The sequence below is a fragment of the Cucumis melo genome, chromosome 11 (assembly GCF_025177605.1).
Source record: "Cucumis melo cultivar AY chromosome 11, USDA_Cmelo_AY_1.0, whole genome shotgun sequence".
NCBI lineage: Eukaryota > Viridiplantae > Streptophyta > Magnoliopsida > Cucurbitales > Cucurbitaceae > Cucumis > Cucumis melo.
The window spans coordinates 17,252,402-17,268,405 of record NC_066867.1 but is presented as its reverse complement, the minus strand read 5'-3'; the positions used below and the strand labels follow the sequence as shown (position 1 = coordinate 17,268,405).

At 34.3% G+C, this 16,004-nt stretch overlaps 1 protein-coding gene and 2 long non-coding RNA genes across 3 annotated transcripts; all 3 read right to left on the bottom strand.

Moving 5' to 3' along the window:
* Positions 1-4,029: 4,029 nt before the first annotated feature.
* Positions 4,030-6,434, bottom strand: LOC103490486 (uncharacterized). The gene is made up of 2 exons (XR_001762790.2): positions 6,019-6,434; positions 4,030-5,099 (listed from the first exon to the last, which is right to left on the bottom strand). It is a non-coding gene; the product is annotated as an uncharacterized LOC103490486 (long non-coding RNA).
* Positions 6,435-11,708: 5,274 nt separating this feature from the next.
* LOC127143930 (regulatory-associated protein of TOR 1-like) lies at positions 11,709-13,099 on the bottom strand. The gene is made up of 5 exons (XM_051079233.1): positions 13,093-13,099; positions 12,757-12,785; positions 12,580-12,665; positions 12,200-12,284; positions 11,709-12,111 (listed from the first exon to the last, which is right to left on the bottom strand). The coding sequence occupies exons 1-5, from the start codon at positions 13,097-13,099 to the stop codon at positions 11,866-11,868; spliced, it is 453 nt and encodes a 150-aa protein (XP_050935190.1). The 3' UTR covers positions 11,709-11,865.
* Positions 13,100-13,766: 667 nt separating this feature from the next.
* Positions 13,767-14,960, bottom strand: LOC127143883 (uncharacterized). Its single transcript, XR_007815448.1, has 3 exons — positions 14,816-14,960; positions 14,651-14,729; positions 13,767-13,827 (listed from the first exon to the last, which is right to left on the bottom strand). It is a non-coding gene; the product is annotated as an uncharacterized LOC127143883 (long non-coding RNA).
* Between the last annotated feature and the right edge of the window lie 1,044 nt (positions 14,961-16,004).

Genomic DNA, 16,004 nt, shown 5'->3' with positions numbered 1-16,004 from the left:
TCCTTGCATCAAATTTTTTCTCTTTTTCCTTTAAACCAATTCTTTTTCTGCCACATGTTCTCTATTTTCCGCTTCTTTTCTCTTAGGATGTGTTTGGGAGAGAAAAAGTTGTGGGAAAAAGGATTATAGTGTTACGATAATATGTGTTTGGAGGAAGAGCTATTATTGGTAGTGTTATTATAATATGTGTTTGGGGAAAGAAATATGAAATATAGTGTTATGATAGTATCTATTTGGGAAAGAGATTATTATAGTAGTGTTATAATAATATGTGTTTGGGAAAAATATTATTATAGTAGTATTATTATAATATGTGTTTGGGGGAAGAATTATTATTGTTGTATTATTATAATATGTATTTGGGGGAAGAATTATTATTGTTGTATTATTATAAATTGTGTTTGGAGGAAGAGTTATGAGTGTAGTATTATTATAAAACTTGTTTGCGGCAAAGATTACGTTAATTGGATTTATGATTTTTTTTTAAATAAAGAATGTTAATATAACAATAAAAAATATATCATTTAATTTTTTTTAACGATCAATATTCAATTATGTAATTAGAATAACTTAAACATATTTCTGTATATACGTTTTGAAATATATTTTTTTACGTACATGTGAGTAACAAAATATTTGTTTTATAAAATAGTTATATTGAGTCCCATTTAATAATTTTGTTTCTTCTCTTACGTTATGTCGGCCAAAATTAATTCGTAAATTCGTAAGTTCATTAGTGCATTTTAACAAATTATTTCCACGTGTACGCAATTTAGAAATATTGTAAAAAAGAAGCGACACAAATTCGTGTTCGTCCATTACAAATACTAGATTTACGACCTGTTCAAAAAGAATCCTAAGAACGCGTTACATTCAAATGCTATTAGCGTAATGTTGGCAATATGTTGCATTTGAACATTTGTTTATAAATTTACCAGTACATGTTGTAAAATATGTTTATAATTAACCAGTGCATGTTGTAAAATATGTTTAAAGTAACGAAGGGAGTTTGTAAAAAATGTTTATAAATATAAATTTGTTTGTAAATTAATTTGGCTACTTTGTAAAATGTTTATAAATGGAATTTGTGTTTAAAGTAAATGGGGGAGTTTGTAAAATATGTTTTTAAATATTTGTTTGTAAATTAACTAGGGGTGGTAGTAATTTTCTAACCCACTACATATTACATAAAATAAAGTTAGTTCCAAAATTTTATTTGAATTTTATTAGCATTTAACATTACTTAATATCACTCAAATTATTTGTAAAAAAGAAAATAATATATTTTAACGTTGGTCCTTGGTAGGTTACTTAATACAACCCAAACTATCATTTACTTAATACCACCCAAGTTACATACATCAATGTCTCAATAATATTTGTTGAAATAATAATGTCAATTTTCTTATCTATAGCTCACTGTGTTATTATTATTCATCTACATATACAATCAATTTTTCTTAAATAATAATGTTAATTAAGTTTGATGTAATTTTAAATTTGTTACGTTATTACGTTTTTAGTCGTAATAGGCACATGTGATAGTAGTTAATTTCAAAACAGTAGCTAAGTAATGAATATGCTATTCATACATACGGGCAGTGGCAAATATAGTATGGAAAGAAATGAATAAAGAATACTATCACTTAACATACTAAGAAAAGTACGATTTATAACCTATAATGCGAAGCGTTTGATACAAGAAACATAAATGAATAATAAAGAAAGAAAAGAATTCATTACAAAAATAATTAACTACACGACATATACATCAATTTCATAAATGAATTCGTTTACGAATGCGACAACCTGAAGATTTACACAAGAAACGACATTTTCATTACATATGCGTGGCCGTAAAGATTATGTTTTGTAAAAAATAAACGAAAAAACGCATATGAAACATACCTTAAAAAGAAACGAAAGCTTACAAATCCATGGAACCGTACCAAAAAATAAATGTGTTAGTACATAATGTATGGGAAAGGAAGTTGCCTCATAGTTAATAAATTCCCTCAAAGACGTTCAAGAGAACGCATTTGCGGTAGAATTTAGTGCGGTGGACTCGATAACATCACATGTAAAACACAAGCAACCAATGAGAGACATAAAATAGAGATCAACATGTTCAGAAAACTGTCGGGAGTGTGAGAACACAGTGCGCAAAGGGAAAAAAACCATAAGGAGAAAACAGACTACAACAACAAAAAGAGGCCATAGGGAGAAATCAAACTACAACAACTAGATTTGTTTTGTAAAAAACAAATAAGTAGGGGAAATTTGAAGAACATAGCAGACGTGGCAATTGTAAAAACAAACAAGTGTGGTTTAAATAGTTAGATTAAAAATGATTCAATTGTAAAGTATTGAAAACAGTGGCTAAAGTGGCAATTAGAGTAAACAAATGTTATGAACAATTGAAATTTAACAAGTTGTAAAAGAAATCCAGAGTTCCAACATAAATGATCACAGAGGAAGCAAAAAGAAAATTCGATCACATATGGGATGTCAAGAACAGAGAGTCATGATCATTAAACAAGTTTAGAAACGAATATGAAGAACAAAGAGGGATGTTCCACAATTGATCACATTTGAACATCAAGAACACAATTGATCACGAAGATCAACAACAAAGAAATCCACAATTGATCACATATGAACATCAACAACAAAGACGGATGATGGTTAAAGAAGTTGACAAACGAAGATTTAAAAAAAATGATCAGAATCATTAATATATAATTGAACTCATCACTGGCAATATGAAGAACAAAGGAATGCATAATCGACTGAAAATAAGAAGAAACATGAAGAAATCAAATCAGAACCACCATTACAATTCTCATCATAGGCAAGTCATACCTTTGGTGCACATCGATAACCCCTGCCATGCTCCCATGCCCCTACTCGAGTTCCTTTCCTCGATTTAGTGTAGAATCAATGACAATATATCCGTTCGGTTAAAAAAAAGTGCAGTAAACTGGTTATACGATCGACAAGAGTGGGGAGCAGCAAGGGTTGTTCGATGGAAGAAATGGTATGAAAAAATGGAGAGAGGATGAGAAGCGTTTCGGAGGTCACGCACGTTCGTGACAACCGATCAACGAAACGGAAAATAGAGAGGATGAGAAGCGTTTCGGAGGTCACGGGCGTTCGTCGCAACCGATCAACGAAACGCAAAATAGAGAGGGTGAGAGGCGTTTCGGGGAGATTAGGGCAAAATAATGGAACACGAACAAATCGTTTCGGGGAGAGGATGAGAGGATGAAAGGCGTTTCGGAGTCACGAACAAATCGGTGAAAGAGTATAAATACGAATCACCAAAAAGTGGAGTCTTTAAGATTATGTGCATGAACATGTACTTTTTAAGTTAAAAAAAGGATTACTCATGTAAACTCCCTCCTCTTTATTTGGTTACACCAGACTTATCTTCATTCTTTGCTTTGGTATCATATATTGCTCCTCACCGGATCTCTTGTCGACCTTGTTTAGTTTATGGTTTACGATTTTAAACATTCAATCTTATCTCATCATATGTTTTTTAACTAAATCCTTGGAATGCGTAAAGATAAATCATTACGGAAAATTTGCTACTTATTGAATTCTTGTGTTTGATATCGATCACTACCAAGATTACCGAGACTACCTCTTACTTGATTTGTACTTGGTTAACTAGGAGAATTCCTCCTTGTCTGACGATAATTGCATTGCAATTGAGCACAGGAACAATGACAATCACTTCATCTATTTCTCTCATCTTTCACTTCTTTTTATTTTCCATTACGAGTAGCTCAATCAAAGGTGGGTTGAGGTGAAATTATCACTAATCTGATGAGCATAACTCGTGTGTAATACTTGGTTTATAGGAGCATCCAAAAGAACAGCTTGACTTTGTTTGGCCGACCGAGGAGAGTATTACTCGTTTGATTTCTTACGAGAGTAAGGAATAGTGGATAAATGCGTCATTTTCCATTGCTAAAAATGATTATATTGAAGTAGAATTAAATTTCAAGATTAAAATGTTCAAAATAAAACTCATTTTTGAAGTATAGCTTGCTATATTTTGAACAATTTTGTTTATCCTCAATACTGTTTTAATTACACTTCGATATAGTGAACTGTCTGTTTTACAGGGACTTATCCTTCATCCATTAACAGAAAGTTGCTTCATGTTTTTAACATTCTGACGAAACGTCTCATTACATTTATAAGCCGTAATAGCTGTTGAGGAGTTACCAAACTCTTTGTAGCCTGGTTTTAAGTGTTTACAAGGAATGCCAGACACCTTGTTTCATTACTTCAAGTTATTGTTCATATGAAAAGATTCCAACCCTTTCTTCCATTTGTTCTCTCCATCCGTTCATACTTTACCAGTTATATTTTTCAACCTACCATTCTAAATCCAATAAATGGAGCAACTATCTCGTTTTAACTCACCGCCAAAACTTCATCTACCACTCTCCTTCTCAGTTCATCTTCCTCGTATCTATAAGAACACCTCTATTCTTCTTGTTTCTTCATCACCAAACAAAACTTCTCTGGCATTACTCACAATATCAGATAAATGGCTCACAGAATCACACCTTCTCTGTTCCCTATCTTCCTTGTGATCCTCGCAATGACTGGAGAAGCAGTTGCAGCACGTGATTTTCCTGAAAGGTCGAGCAGTGATGATGATAAGAAACAGCCTTAATGGCTGATTGGATATGATAGGGTCAGTGTGCTAATTCCTGGCATTGGACGCATCACATTGTCACCATACGACAAAGGCAGCCATGGAGGAGGGCATTCGAGTTCATATGGCAGTAACCCAGCTCCAAAACGTCAATATATTCCAGGTGGGGATGATAATTTCATTCCAAATCCTGGATATGAGGTGCCAATCCCTGCCAATATTGGTGGTGTTAAAGAAACATCCTATCCTTGAGTTCATCTAGCAATAATCATCAGAACAAGTCGGCAGTGTTCATCTGCCACTTGAATGGTTCTTCTATCCAGTCCGATTTTACGGAATTACGAATATACAAGTATCTAGGGAGAAATAAGTAGCTGGCTTTGATGAGTTAGTGTCCTAATGGGGCAGAGGTCTAGTAATGAACCTGCAGTTGTATGATAATTAATGCTTCATTTAATAAAAAGAGCTTATTCCAAATTTAAAATGTTCTTTTTCGCTAAAAGTAGAATCAATCTAGTTGAGAAAACAATGTTGATGCCTATTTCTCAGCAAATGTATGGCATAATATATATGAAACATGGACTAGATCAAGGTATTTGTTTAATGATTATCCCATCCGGTGCATTTAGAACAATCAAGATCAAGAAACACGTGAAAATTGACATCCTGATAAAATTGATAGTCTTTCGGACCACTAGGGGGACAAAGTCTAATTCAATACTTTAATGCAATTATTCACCAAACGTGAATCTTTATGATGATGTTAATTAATCGTGTAAAAAAACAGGTACAATTGAAACAAGGGAATTCAGAGAACCAAACTAGATCAAGAAAGAAAAGAAAATCAAGCACTTACAAAGAGAAAATGATACAGCCTAATCTAGATCATTCCTCCTTGTAAGTGTAAGAATCAAATCTGTACTTTCAACGGAACTGAATTTCCTGCATTTGGCTATCATGTTGAATTTAAGAATCGTAAAGAAGTCAATTAAGATTGCAGCAATAAATTTACAGCTACTTTGATGGGAACGAACAGCAGGGTAAGACACTGGAGGTCAACATTTGGGGAACCCCAAAAAGATAACATTCGGAAAAAACGTTAACAGAATTGGAGTGAAACAGGTCAAAGAAATAATTTCGTCCTCCCAAAGTTTTGAAGGGTTGGAAAATTAACACTAGAAGGATGGGTATTGGGGTTTGGTTTTCAATCAAAATGCAACGCTGAGCTCCCAAATATCATAAACATAAGTAGCCCACAAACAATTGCACCCCCACCCCACCATACGTGTATCAAGAATCACATGGGCATGATAAAGTAAAATCGAAAGAAAGAAAATTAAAACCTAATCTTCAAAATGGAATGTGAAACTCTGTGTATTTGGGGAATCTCAGACACCGAACATCTTGAAGAGGATGAAGCAGAGGAACCCAAAAAAGATGAATAGGAAAAGGTAGTCCACGAAGACGAAAAATGAAGTAGACCCATGATTTCTCTTCTGCTTCTTTGTAGACACATTGTTATCTTTGGCTACCCCGTCAAGCGACTCCAGTTTCGCCATTAACGAAGCTTAGAGGTGCAGGAACAGGAAATAGAATAGAATGAAGTAGATCTGAGGCTGAGGACGGTGTGGGATGTTGGAAAATTCGTCCCTAGACAAGAAGGATCTCTTGTCATCATATCATCCAGCTTTACGAACACATTTCAAATGGATCCCATTTCCCACATCTTGTATTTTCTGGGCTTGGATTTAACTGGATTTGGGCTTTAAAGCCCATTCCTCAAAATATAAGGGCCAACTAGATAAGCAAAATTTCTAAGTTTGCAAAAATTTATTTTAATTTTAAAAATGGTAAAAACTAAAAAACGAAATAATAAATTTCTAAAAATAGGACTTAAACGCCCCTACACTAGTGCAAATAACACCTTCTAAAATACAATAACCGAAAAAACGAGAATTACCTCATAATTAAAACTCCCAAAATAATCCCAAATCAAACCTTTTACCTAGTTGCTCCAAAAGAAAACCCAAAAAATTCAAAATCCTAAAATCACTCCGAAAATCTTTTCATCTTCTTCGATCGTGGATGCCTTCAAAAATTTTCCCATAAAAAATCGTTTCTCGTGGACCATTTCAATCGTTCTCCATCAGTTGTCACTGCCATTCAGCCTTCACCCTCAATTGTTCAACATCAAAACACCAGCCTTCAATGTCATTCAGCCTTCATCGTTGTTCAACCTTCACCACTGTGAACTAGTGGCCTTTACCGTCGTCAAAACACCTTAGGCCTTTCCTGTTGTTCAACGTTCTCTCGTCGAAAATCCCATCGACGTTCACTGCCGAAAATCCCCTCTGAAAATGTCCTCCGTGACGGCCCTTCCCTGTCAACAACTGCCCTTCACTGTCTAAAATTTTGTTCATCATCCCAGCTTACCTAGAGGTAAGAGATTTCGTTTACACATTGCATGAAATATTTAAAATTAAACATATCTTTTTAAGTCTTTTAATTCTATATGTTCTGGTTCAAAATGAAAGATATTAAAGTGGTTATTGAGGACTTATTAGTGAAAATAAAATATTATAATCTTAAAACCAATAAAATAAAATCTGGAACCTATCTAGTGTAAGCCTAAACTTTATGTAGAGACATAAACGTAGATCAAGTTTTAGTATATAACCCAACCAGTATATAGAGTATGAAAAATATGTTTTAATATGTTTTAGTATATAGCCCAACCAGTATATAGACATAAACTTTATATAGTGGCACCTTCGAAATGACTTACAATTTAAATATGTTTTAATACACGTTATTTTGTATACTTTGGAAGATGTTAGTGAATACTTAGGCACTCTCAAAGTTCACTCTTTAAAGATATGTTAATTGATCTTTTACAAATTCGAGTTATGATAGTGATGTTTGGTGGTACCTAAATTCAACTTTGTATAGTCATGTTTATTGGTTTCCATAATCAAAATTTGATGACTTATGTAATCAAATTTAGTGACGATATTGCTTTTATGTGATATGCGCAACCATAGATATCTTACAGTGTATTTATTCTATGGGAACTTTTGTATACAAGTATGGTATTTTTTCGCATACAACATTTCTTTATCTATAGGGGTAACATAGCAATGACTTGCAATTTAAGTCTGTTAGAATTACATAAACATTATTTGAATACCTTGAAAGATGCTAGTGATACTAAGGCACACTCACAATATATATGATATCTACCATTTTCTAACAATCAATTTTTCATAAATCTAGATTTTTTACTACATAAACTATTGAAATTTATGTCCTAAAACTCGTACTTTGTTATTTGATTCAATAAAATTTATTATTGAATGCTATAATCTTAAAACCAATAAATTAAGGTCCTGAAGCTATTTTACTACGTTTGTCAATACACTTGAACTTTATGTAGAGACATAAACAAGAATTAAGTTCGAGTTAATAGCCCAAATAGTCTATAGTGTATGAATAAGGTTGGACACCTTATTATGGAAAAACACTATGGATGCGCCCTGCTCCGTAGTTAGTACAAACGATGTAATCCTGAATCGTTCATGTAGAGACATAGGAGTGAGAGCATCTAACGTAAATGGTTTGCATAAGACTGGAACAACGAAATAGTCACTTTTAGTTATAACGCCATAAACTATAAACTGACTATTTTAATTTTAATGACCTAGGTAACTTGATCTTAATCCTGATCTAACTATGAACTTCTGTTCCTTCGGTAGTACCCTTAGATCTGCATAGGTGAGGGCAGCTCATCATCCCTGGTCCAATAAGCCTCCCATTTTAAGGAAAGACCGAGTGGATAGCTAGGGACATAGGGTGCAAGACGAAATTCACTCCTACCCACTTCTGGGATAGTAAATAGGTTGTTCCCTTAAGGACTGAATCCAAGTATTGAACAAGGGGCCCCACCTTCTCATTAGTCCGAGAAGGATTCAGGTTTAAAGGTTGGACCTTAACCAATTGTTCAATAATGGATTAGTGGGTCTTAAGGAGCAAGATGTAATCTCGGGAGAAAAACAGTATTTTGATCCAACCAAGATTACGAACAACCTATGAAGGATGAACTTACTCATCATGTTATATCAGGTAGACATAAATATATCTATAATGAGGGGAGTGCAACTAAGAGTCTTTAGTGGAATGACTCTTTAGTTAACGAATGTTGATTAAGCTTAGTCTAAAAGAGTTTAGACAGTTAATCTCGAATTGTTGGAACCCATGATCTATAGTTCCATTAGGTTCCCCTACTAGCTCATATGGATTCAACTAAGAACAATATGTTGGAATAACTTGAATTGTTCGAATTAGGTAAAGAGAGAGAAACCGACAAGTGCATATGATATAAGTCGGTAAATATAAACTTTAAGCTTTATGTTTAAATATGATTTAAATAATGAATATGGATTCATATTTAGAAGCTTGAAAAGTTTTGAAACGGTTAAAGTTGTAAAAGTCAACATGTTGACTTTTGACTTTGAAAAACAAAACTTTGATCGGATTTATATTCAAATATGATTTGAATTTTAGAAAAATGAATGTAGATTCATACTCGGGAGGTTGGAATTAGTCAAGATGGATAAAATAGCAAAAAGTCAAAAAGTTGACTTTTGACTAAGAAAAGTAAGTTGACTTTGACATTAATTGGTCAAATGACCAAATTGTCCTTTGACTAATATATTTATTACTAAATGTTAGTGGAAAATGTGGTAGCTTGTAATGAACTTATAAGCCACTAATTCTATTAAGGGTTAATGGATTAATTAGGTGTTGAGATTACGTAAAAGAAAATTGCATGTATTTTGCATGTGATTTTCTATATAAACTTCCATTTACAGAATGCGAAGATGATCATGAAAATCTCATGAAAAACCTCTAAACGATACACCTTCGTCCTTCTATCTCTCTAAAATATCATTCATAAAAACGAGTCCCACAACTCGGTTCTTAGTCCTGAGATTAGTAGGTCAACATAGTGGTTGTCCTTTGCTCGTGATCTTCAAGCAGAGAAGAAGTTTTGGAACGAAGAAGAAATTGAGAACTACAAAAGTAAGCTCATCGTTTACCTTCTATATTCTTCGTTTAGGTCTATCGTTTAGTTACAACATGTTAATTTCTAAATCGTTTAAATGCATATAGAGTAAAACATGATCCTTGTCTTCTGCTGCATGTTTCTCTGATGATGTTTTTTCCATCATAAACAAATGTTGAAATTTCATATCTTATATAATATGCAATTCTACTATAATTAGTCTTAACTTATATAAGTTGTTCAATAAGTATAGCAAAACAAATCTGAAAAAAAATGAATACTTCATTTCAAAATCTATTCAGTACATTTGTTCTGAAATACAAGAAATAAATATTAAATTCCTCAACTATTAAAAAGCATAAAAAATATTTTTAAGTATGAAATATCTATCTAAACAACTTCAGATCTCCCATTTACTTCAACGATATTGAAGTGCATCACCATGTCCAGGACATGTTCTCTAACAAAAGTCACTTCCTTTATTCGCTTGGTGTAAATGTGCTTAATAGCTTCGGGTTTGAGGGACAATGGAGGCTGACCAAACATTTCCCTCTATGAATCCATAATCTCTTTAGTCGTGGCTATGGATTCATGTTTTTTTTTGCGAAAACATCATATATGTTGACACCGGCGGATTTAGCTTAGGCCGAGGGGGGCTCGAGCCCCCCCAAACTTTATTGTCTTTATATAATATATATAAAGAAACTATTTAATTATTAATATTTATCATTAGTTTAATGGTTACTTCAAGTTCAAATCCTACCTATGTAGTTTATTTTCATACTTTTCTTTTAGCCCCCTGTCAATATATTTCCTAGATCCACCACTGTTAATGTTGGCAAGAATATAGACACAAGCCTTTTCATAGGCCTTAACTTATAGATCATATGTTACCCGAACATTTTGGTTAGCATTTGAGGTAGGGGCTTGAGGAAGTTCCTCAGTTAAGACAAACCTACTACGACTAGTATTGTATTTAAGTTTGATTTCCAAGTCATATATTTATCACCTTAAGAGTTCTACTATTGAACTATTCATGCTGAAAAATAAAACATATTCAATTTAGTGAAAAACTATAATCCTTTAAGAACCGATTAGTTTAGCAAATATTAATAATGTACCCATCATTATTATGTTTTGCAACAATATTTCAAAGGTTTAGAATAACCTCTATCGAAGAGTAGTCGATTACTTCTCCTTTGAACCAAGATAATCTTGACCAAATATTAACTATTTAATATCTCACATTTGCTTAGCACTTAGTTACCACTATTTCGGTCGAGAATATACTAACAACTTAGTAACTCTTGTAAGTGTAACCCTCCATTTTCAGATCTTAGAGATAGGAATCTTATGCTCTCGAAAGTGGAAAGTCAATATGAAAACCAATCAAAGGGACCCTATCCATATAAGGAGTTCGTGGTGTTCCAAATCCTATAATACAGCCCTCCGAAGGGAACGTCGCTCCAGGGGAGATAAGCAAGCGCATTATAGAAATCTCACGATGCGACCCAAAGGAAGAGACCATAGAATGTGTTGTCACATATGCCCACTACAAGAATTTTGGCCTTTAATGTCGGTTTAAAACCGACATTAAAGGCCTTTAATGTCACTTGGCAACCGACATCTTTGCGAGCGTTATTAAAGGCCTTTAATGTCGGTTGGGCTTTAATGTCGGTTTAAAAACGACATTAAAGGCCTCTTTAATGTCGGTTTAAAAACGACATTAAAGGCCTTTAATGTCGGTTTTCAACCGACATCTTTGATAGTGTTATTGAAGCCCTTTAATGTCGGTTTGGCTTTAATGTCGGTTTAAAACCAACATTAAAGAGGCCAATAATGTCAGTTTAAAACCGACATCAAAGGCTTGTTTTTGTCCATTTTTAGAAATTTATATTTATTTAATTGTTGTATTATTGTCCATTTTTTATAAACCAACATTGAATCCAACAAGTGAAATTAACTACAAACTTGAAACTACAAGTCACATTACGTAGGAAACCATATTATTCAAGTCTGATTCCACCAACAATGAAAATGCTATTAGCACTTGCACATAAATCCCATTCATATCTTAAAGCAACAATAAATCCCATTCATATCTTAAAGCACATAAATCCCATATTATTCAAGTCTGATTCCACCAACAATGAAAACACGCTTGTTGATGGTATCTAATGGTGCCTAGTTGATCGCCATCTAGGCTGAAGACCTTAATTAACTGTTTGGCTGAACCGCTAGCTAAGATAGGAGCATGTCTATGAACGGCTAGTGCTGTAAGTGAACCTCTGTGAGCATCGATGGTTAGATACCGATCCCTCTGATTTCTGATATCCAGAAATTGAATATCACCAGCCTGAGAGGCACTGACAATCTGAAGAAGAAAACGATAAGCAGAATTAACAAATACATTTTAATAGGATACTGAAAATACATTGATCACAGCCAAGAAGTTTTATCACCTTCGACGAATCAAGTCCGGGTTGAAAGCCAATCCCCACAACCTTTTCTACTTTTTGCACATGTGGGCGCATTGTGCAGACAAGCCTACAAGTTCAGAGAAGGGTTGAAGGCAAATATGCAAGAAATGCAAAACAAGTAAAATTATCAGAACAAACCATTTGATTTCATAAGATTTCTTATATTTTCTATTTCAGTTTCCCGGTGAATGGTAAAAAACCAGAAGTCCTCGGAGTTCTTTATTGTCTCTAAAAAAATTGGGGGCGGGGGGGGGGGGGGGGAGATAACTAATAAGTAATCTGCAAAGCGGGTCATGAGAAGCTTAACCAAGAGCTTTATTCAAATAAAAGCATCAAGAGGGAGAAAAGGTACATATGCTTACAATTCAGGAATGCGAGCATCATAAAGCTTGACAGAACCATCAAAGAAACCAGCTGCAAGAAGACCCCCATGGACATGAGAAGCAGACTGCAAAGGGATGAACGTAAGAGCTCTTTAAATATATACAGAGACTGTATCATTATACCAATCATTTAGTTCATAAGATAAGGCATCCAACACTAGAGCTAATAATCTCAAAACCTAAACCTAAAACAAAAACATAACAAGCTTAGATATGAGAACCAATAAAATAAAAAAGAAAATAGAGACCATTCACAGGAAACAAAACTCTCTTCATGACACATTCAAAGGAAAGAGTCGAAAAACTACATACAAAATCACAGATGGAAGCTACGATTAGAGTACCCTAAAAAAAAAAACAACCGCAATTGCAAATATGCTTGCAGTATGGCACCCAAAAACGAAAATAAGCTCAAAACTCCTTGACCAAGGAGCTCCAAGACAAATCAATAAAACTAACTTGGAAAACAAAGCAAGTTCTCCCATCAAAAACCAGTCATTGTTCAAAGCCACAGTTGCAAAAGAATAACCTAATTATATTATATACCTTATCTAAGGCCAGAATCATTGTCCATATAAAAACCATAATTTGTCGCAGCTCCGGCGTTGTTGTCTGCAGAAGCTTTAGAACATACGGGAATATTCCAACGGACAAGGCCTAACAAATGAATTTATTCTATCAGCCACCAACAGCAATTGCCACTGAGATGGAAAATATGAAAAAGAAGAAGGAATAAATGGCACAGTCATAATTTGCAAAGTCTCATGTAAGGCTACCAGATCAACAGCCCAAGGTCCCATATCAAGAAATCTACCAAGAAGAACCAGCGCCCTGAATCGATGTCCTTGGCTGAGTAAAACCTATGACAAAGGTCACTCTGCTGTAATTATACACAAAAAATTAAAAAGAAAGAAAAACGTTCACCCTATGGAAAACGAGGTTACTCTATGGAGACGGATGAAATCAATAGACATAGCATACATTGAGAATGGATCTAAATAAGTAAAGCAAGAGCAAAATGGAAAGAAAAGAAAAGGGGCGGGAAAAACAATGATTTGGCTCTACAAACATCTCTCCACACAATAATGATGGCGGCATTAGTGTCCCCGAAAAAGCTAACATGAGAAAGAATATTACACATGTCGATTCTGGAGGTTTCTTGTTTTTGGATCCATGATCAAGCCATACCTCAAAAGCTGTCAGCTGCTCGGTGAAAAATGGACTTGGCTAGAACATTACAAAAAACAAATTTTTAATTAAATATTTGAAGGATAACTTTAAACAATAAACTTTTGGAATTGATGACAAATATTTAAAAAATGTGACAATAATTTTATATAATACCCCTTGGGTGTTGAAAACACCAGTCCTATTTTGGATCCATTTCTTTATCCCATTTAAGAATACTTAACTGGCTTAGTTTATCGGCTTTTCTAAACTTTGATTAAGGTAGTGGAAGGGAGATTTGGTCAACAAGGCTGTAGCATTAAAATTGATGGGCTCCAAGAGTTATTAATTAAGGCTGACAGAAAATAACCATGTTGGTCTAAGAAAGGAAGCAAAATGCCCAGGAAAATATTGAAATTCTTGTGGGTTTCATTTTGGATGGAAATTTACTTAAGTTGCTACATGACCACCCTTTTAAGGTTAATATCTAAGGAGCTTAAAATGATTTCTAAATGCTAACAAATAAATACCGAAGAGCACTTAGAAAGAAATAATAAAGTATTCCACAGAAAGGCAGAACATCAGAGGGAAATGTTTGAATTAGCAAATTGTCATGTTTCATTTTGAATTCATGTTAGGTAATAATATTGATGTATCATTTAGCATCTACAGGCCCTCCTATATAATTAACTAACATAGGGGTAGCATTTTGTGAGTTCAATTAGAGAGCCTGACCTTGCATGTAATATAAAATATAATGGATATCCCTCTATAACTTTCACTTGTAAATAAAATTAGGCTCGTTGCCTTTATGGTAAAGACACTTTCACATACCAAGATCTGACCTTTGATACAATAAAAACACATGTGAAGAAAAACTGACCTGAAACTCCAAGTTGGGGTCTTCAACCAATGCTGGAAGTTGAGAAAGACAAATTTCGGCAGCCATGTCCCATGCATCCCTGAAAGAAGCAGAACCACAGATGGGTCAGTCAATGAACCAATTGAACATTAACAGACCTAATAATCAACGTTTCTCAAACTCTACCACATGTGATGCTGATGGGTTGGAGGTAACATTGGATGTGAAATTGGAGAACAATTTGCAGACCGCATAATCCACTCAGCAAGCAAAAAATTTCTGAACAGACTGGCAACTAACAAATCCTGTCTGAACAACCTTTGAAATAGATCTGCACCAAGAAAACATATTAGCTATGATGAGAAAGAAAAAGGACGGCATTTGTTGAGTAAATCTGAAAGCTACCATGTGGATGAACATTCCATGCAATTGTATCAGTGACAGCTGTGAAAATCCAATTCAATTCCCCAAGAAGTGTCTTCCGATCAGTTTGCCGACCAGGTATTTTGTCTATCAATGAATCATCAAGTGACTCACGGAGCAATGAACGTTTGCAAAACCTGAGGGACAAGATCCAATGATTAGAGAATATCCAGAAAACGATGAAAGGCCAGTACTTCGTAAACAAACCAAAGAACACATTATTATTAATTTAATGAAAGATAGAAGGCAGACCATATAGCCCAGAATAAGGTTGAGCTTGATGAAGAGGACTCTGAAGCTGCATTCTTGTTTTCACAAGCCAAACTGGATTTGTGCAAAAACAAACCTGAGAAGTAGTACAATCACAGTTGTGAATATAATAAAGAACAGAAGTTCAAAATGATGAGGACATAGAAATATAATAAAGAACAGAAGTTCAAAATTCCCAATTCAAACTTACCATTCTTTTCGTCGACAACCCCAAAGCAAAAAACCCCAAAGCAACATCAGTGTTTGAAGAATGTGAGGAGTGACGGCGGTGGTGGCGGGCACGAGCTGGGCACGAGGGACGATGGTGGTGGTGGTGCCAGCGACTCTTCGGAGAAGAAAGGGAAGATTGTTAGATGAGAATGAGGAGTGTGAAGAAGAAATTGGAAGGATGAAATCGTGTGGGTGATTGAGAAAGAGTAAAGTAAGAGAGAGAGAGTCATTTTTTATAAAATAAAAATTTAAAATTAAAATTAAAAAGGAGCTTTAATGTCGCTTTTCAACACAAGGATGTTTAATGTCGGTTTTAAACCGACATTAAAGCTCCAGCTTTAATGTCGGCTTAAAACCGACATTAAACATCCGCATTTTCAAAAACGACATTAAAGCTCTTTTTTCATTTTTTCCAACCGACATTAAAGGCCAGATTTGTTCTAGTGGCCTCACCCAATTACTATGAACTATT

Bases quoted from the DNA above. Each gene is read 5' to 3' on its own strand.
- LOC127143930 (XM_051079233.1), bottom strand. The intron at 12,666-12,756 runs GTTGGATGCCTT...ATCCCTTTGCAG, and splicing joins TTGAGATTATTAGCTCTAGT to TCTGCTTCTCATGTCCATGG. The intron at 12,285-12,579 runs GTAAGCATATGT...CTGAACTTGTAG, and splicing joins GATGCTCGCATTCCTGAATT to GCTTGTCTGCACAATGCGCC.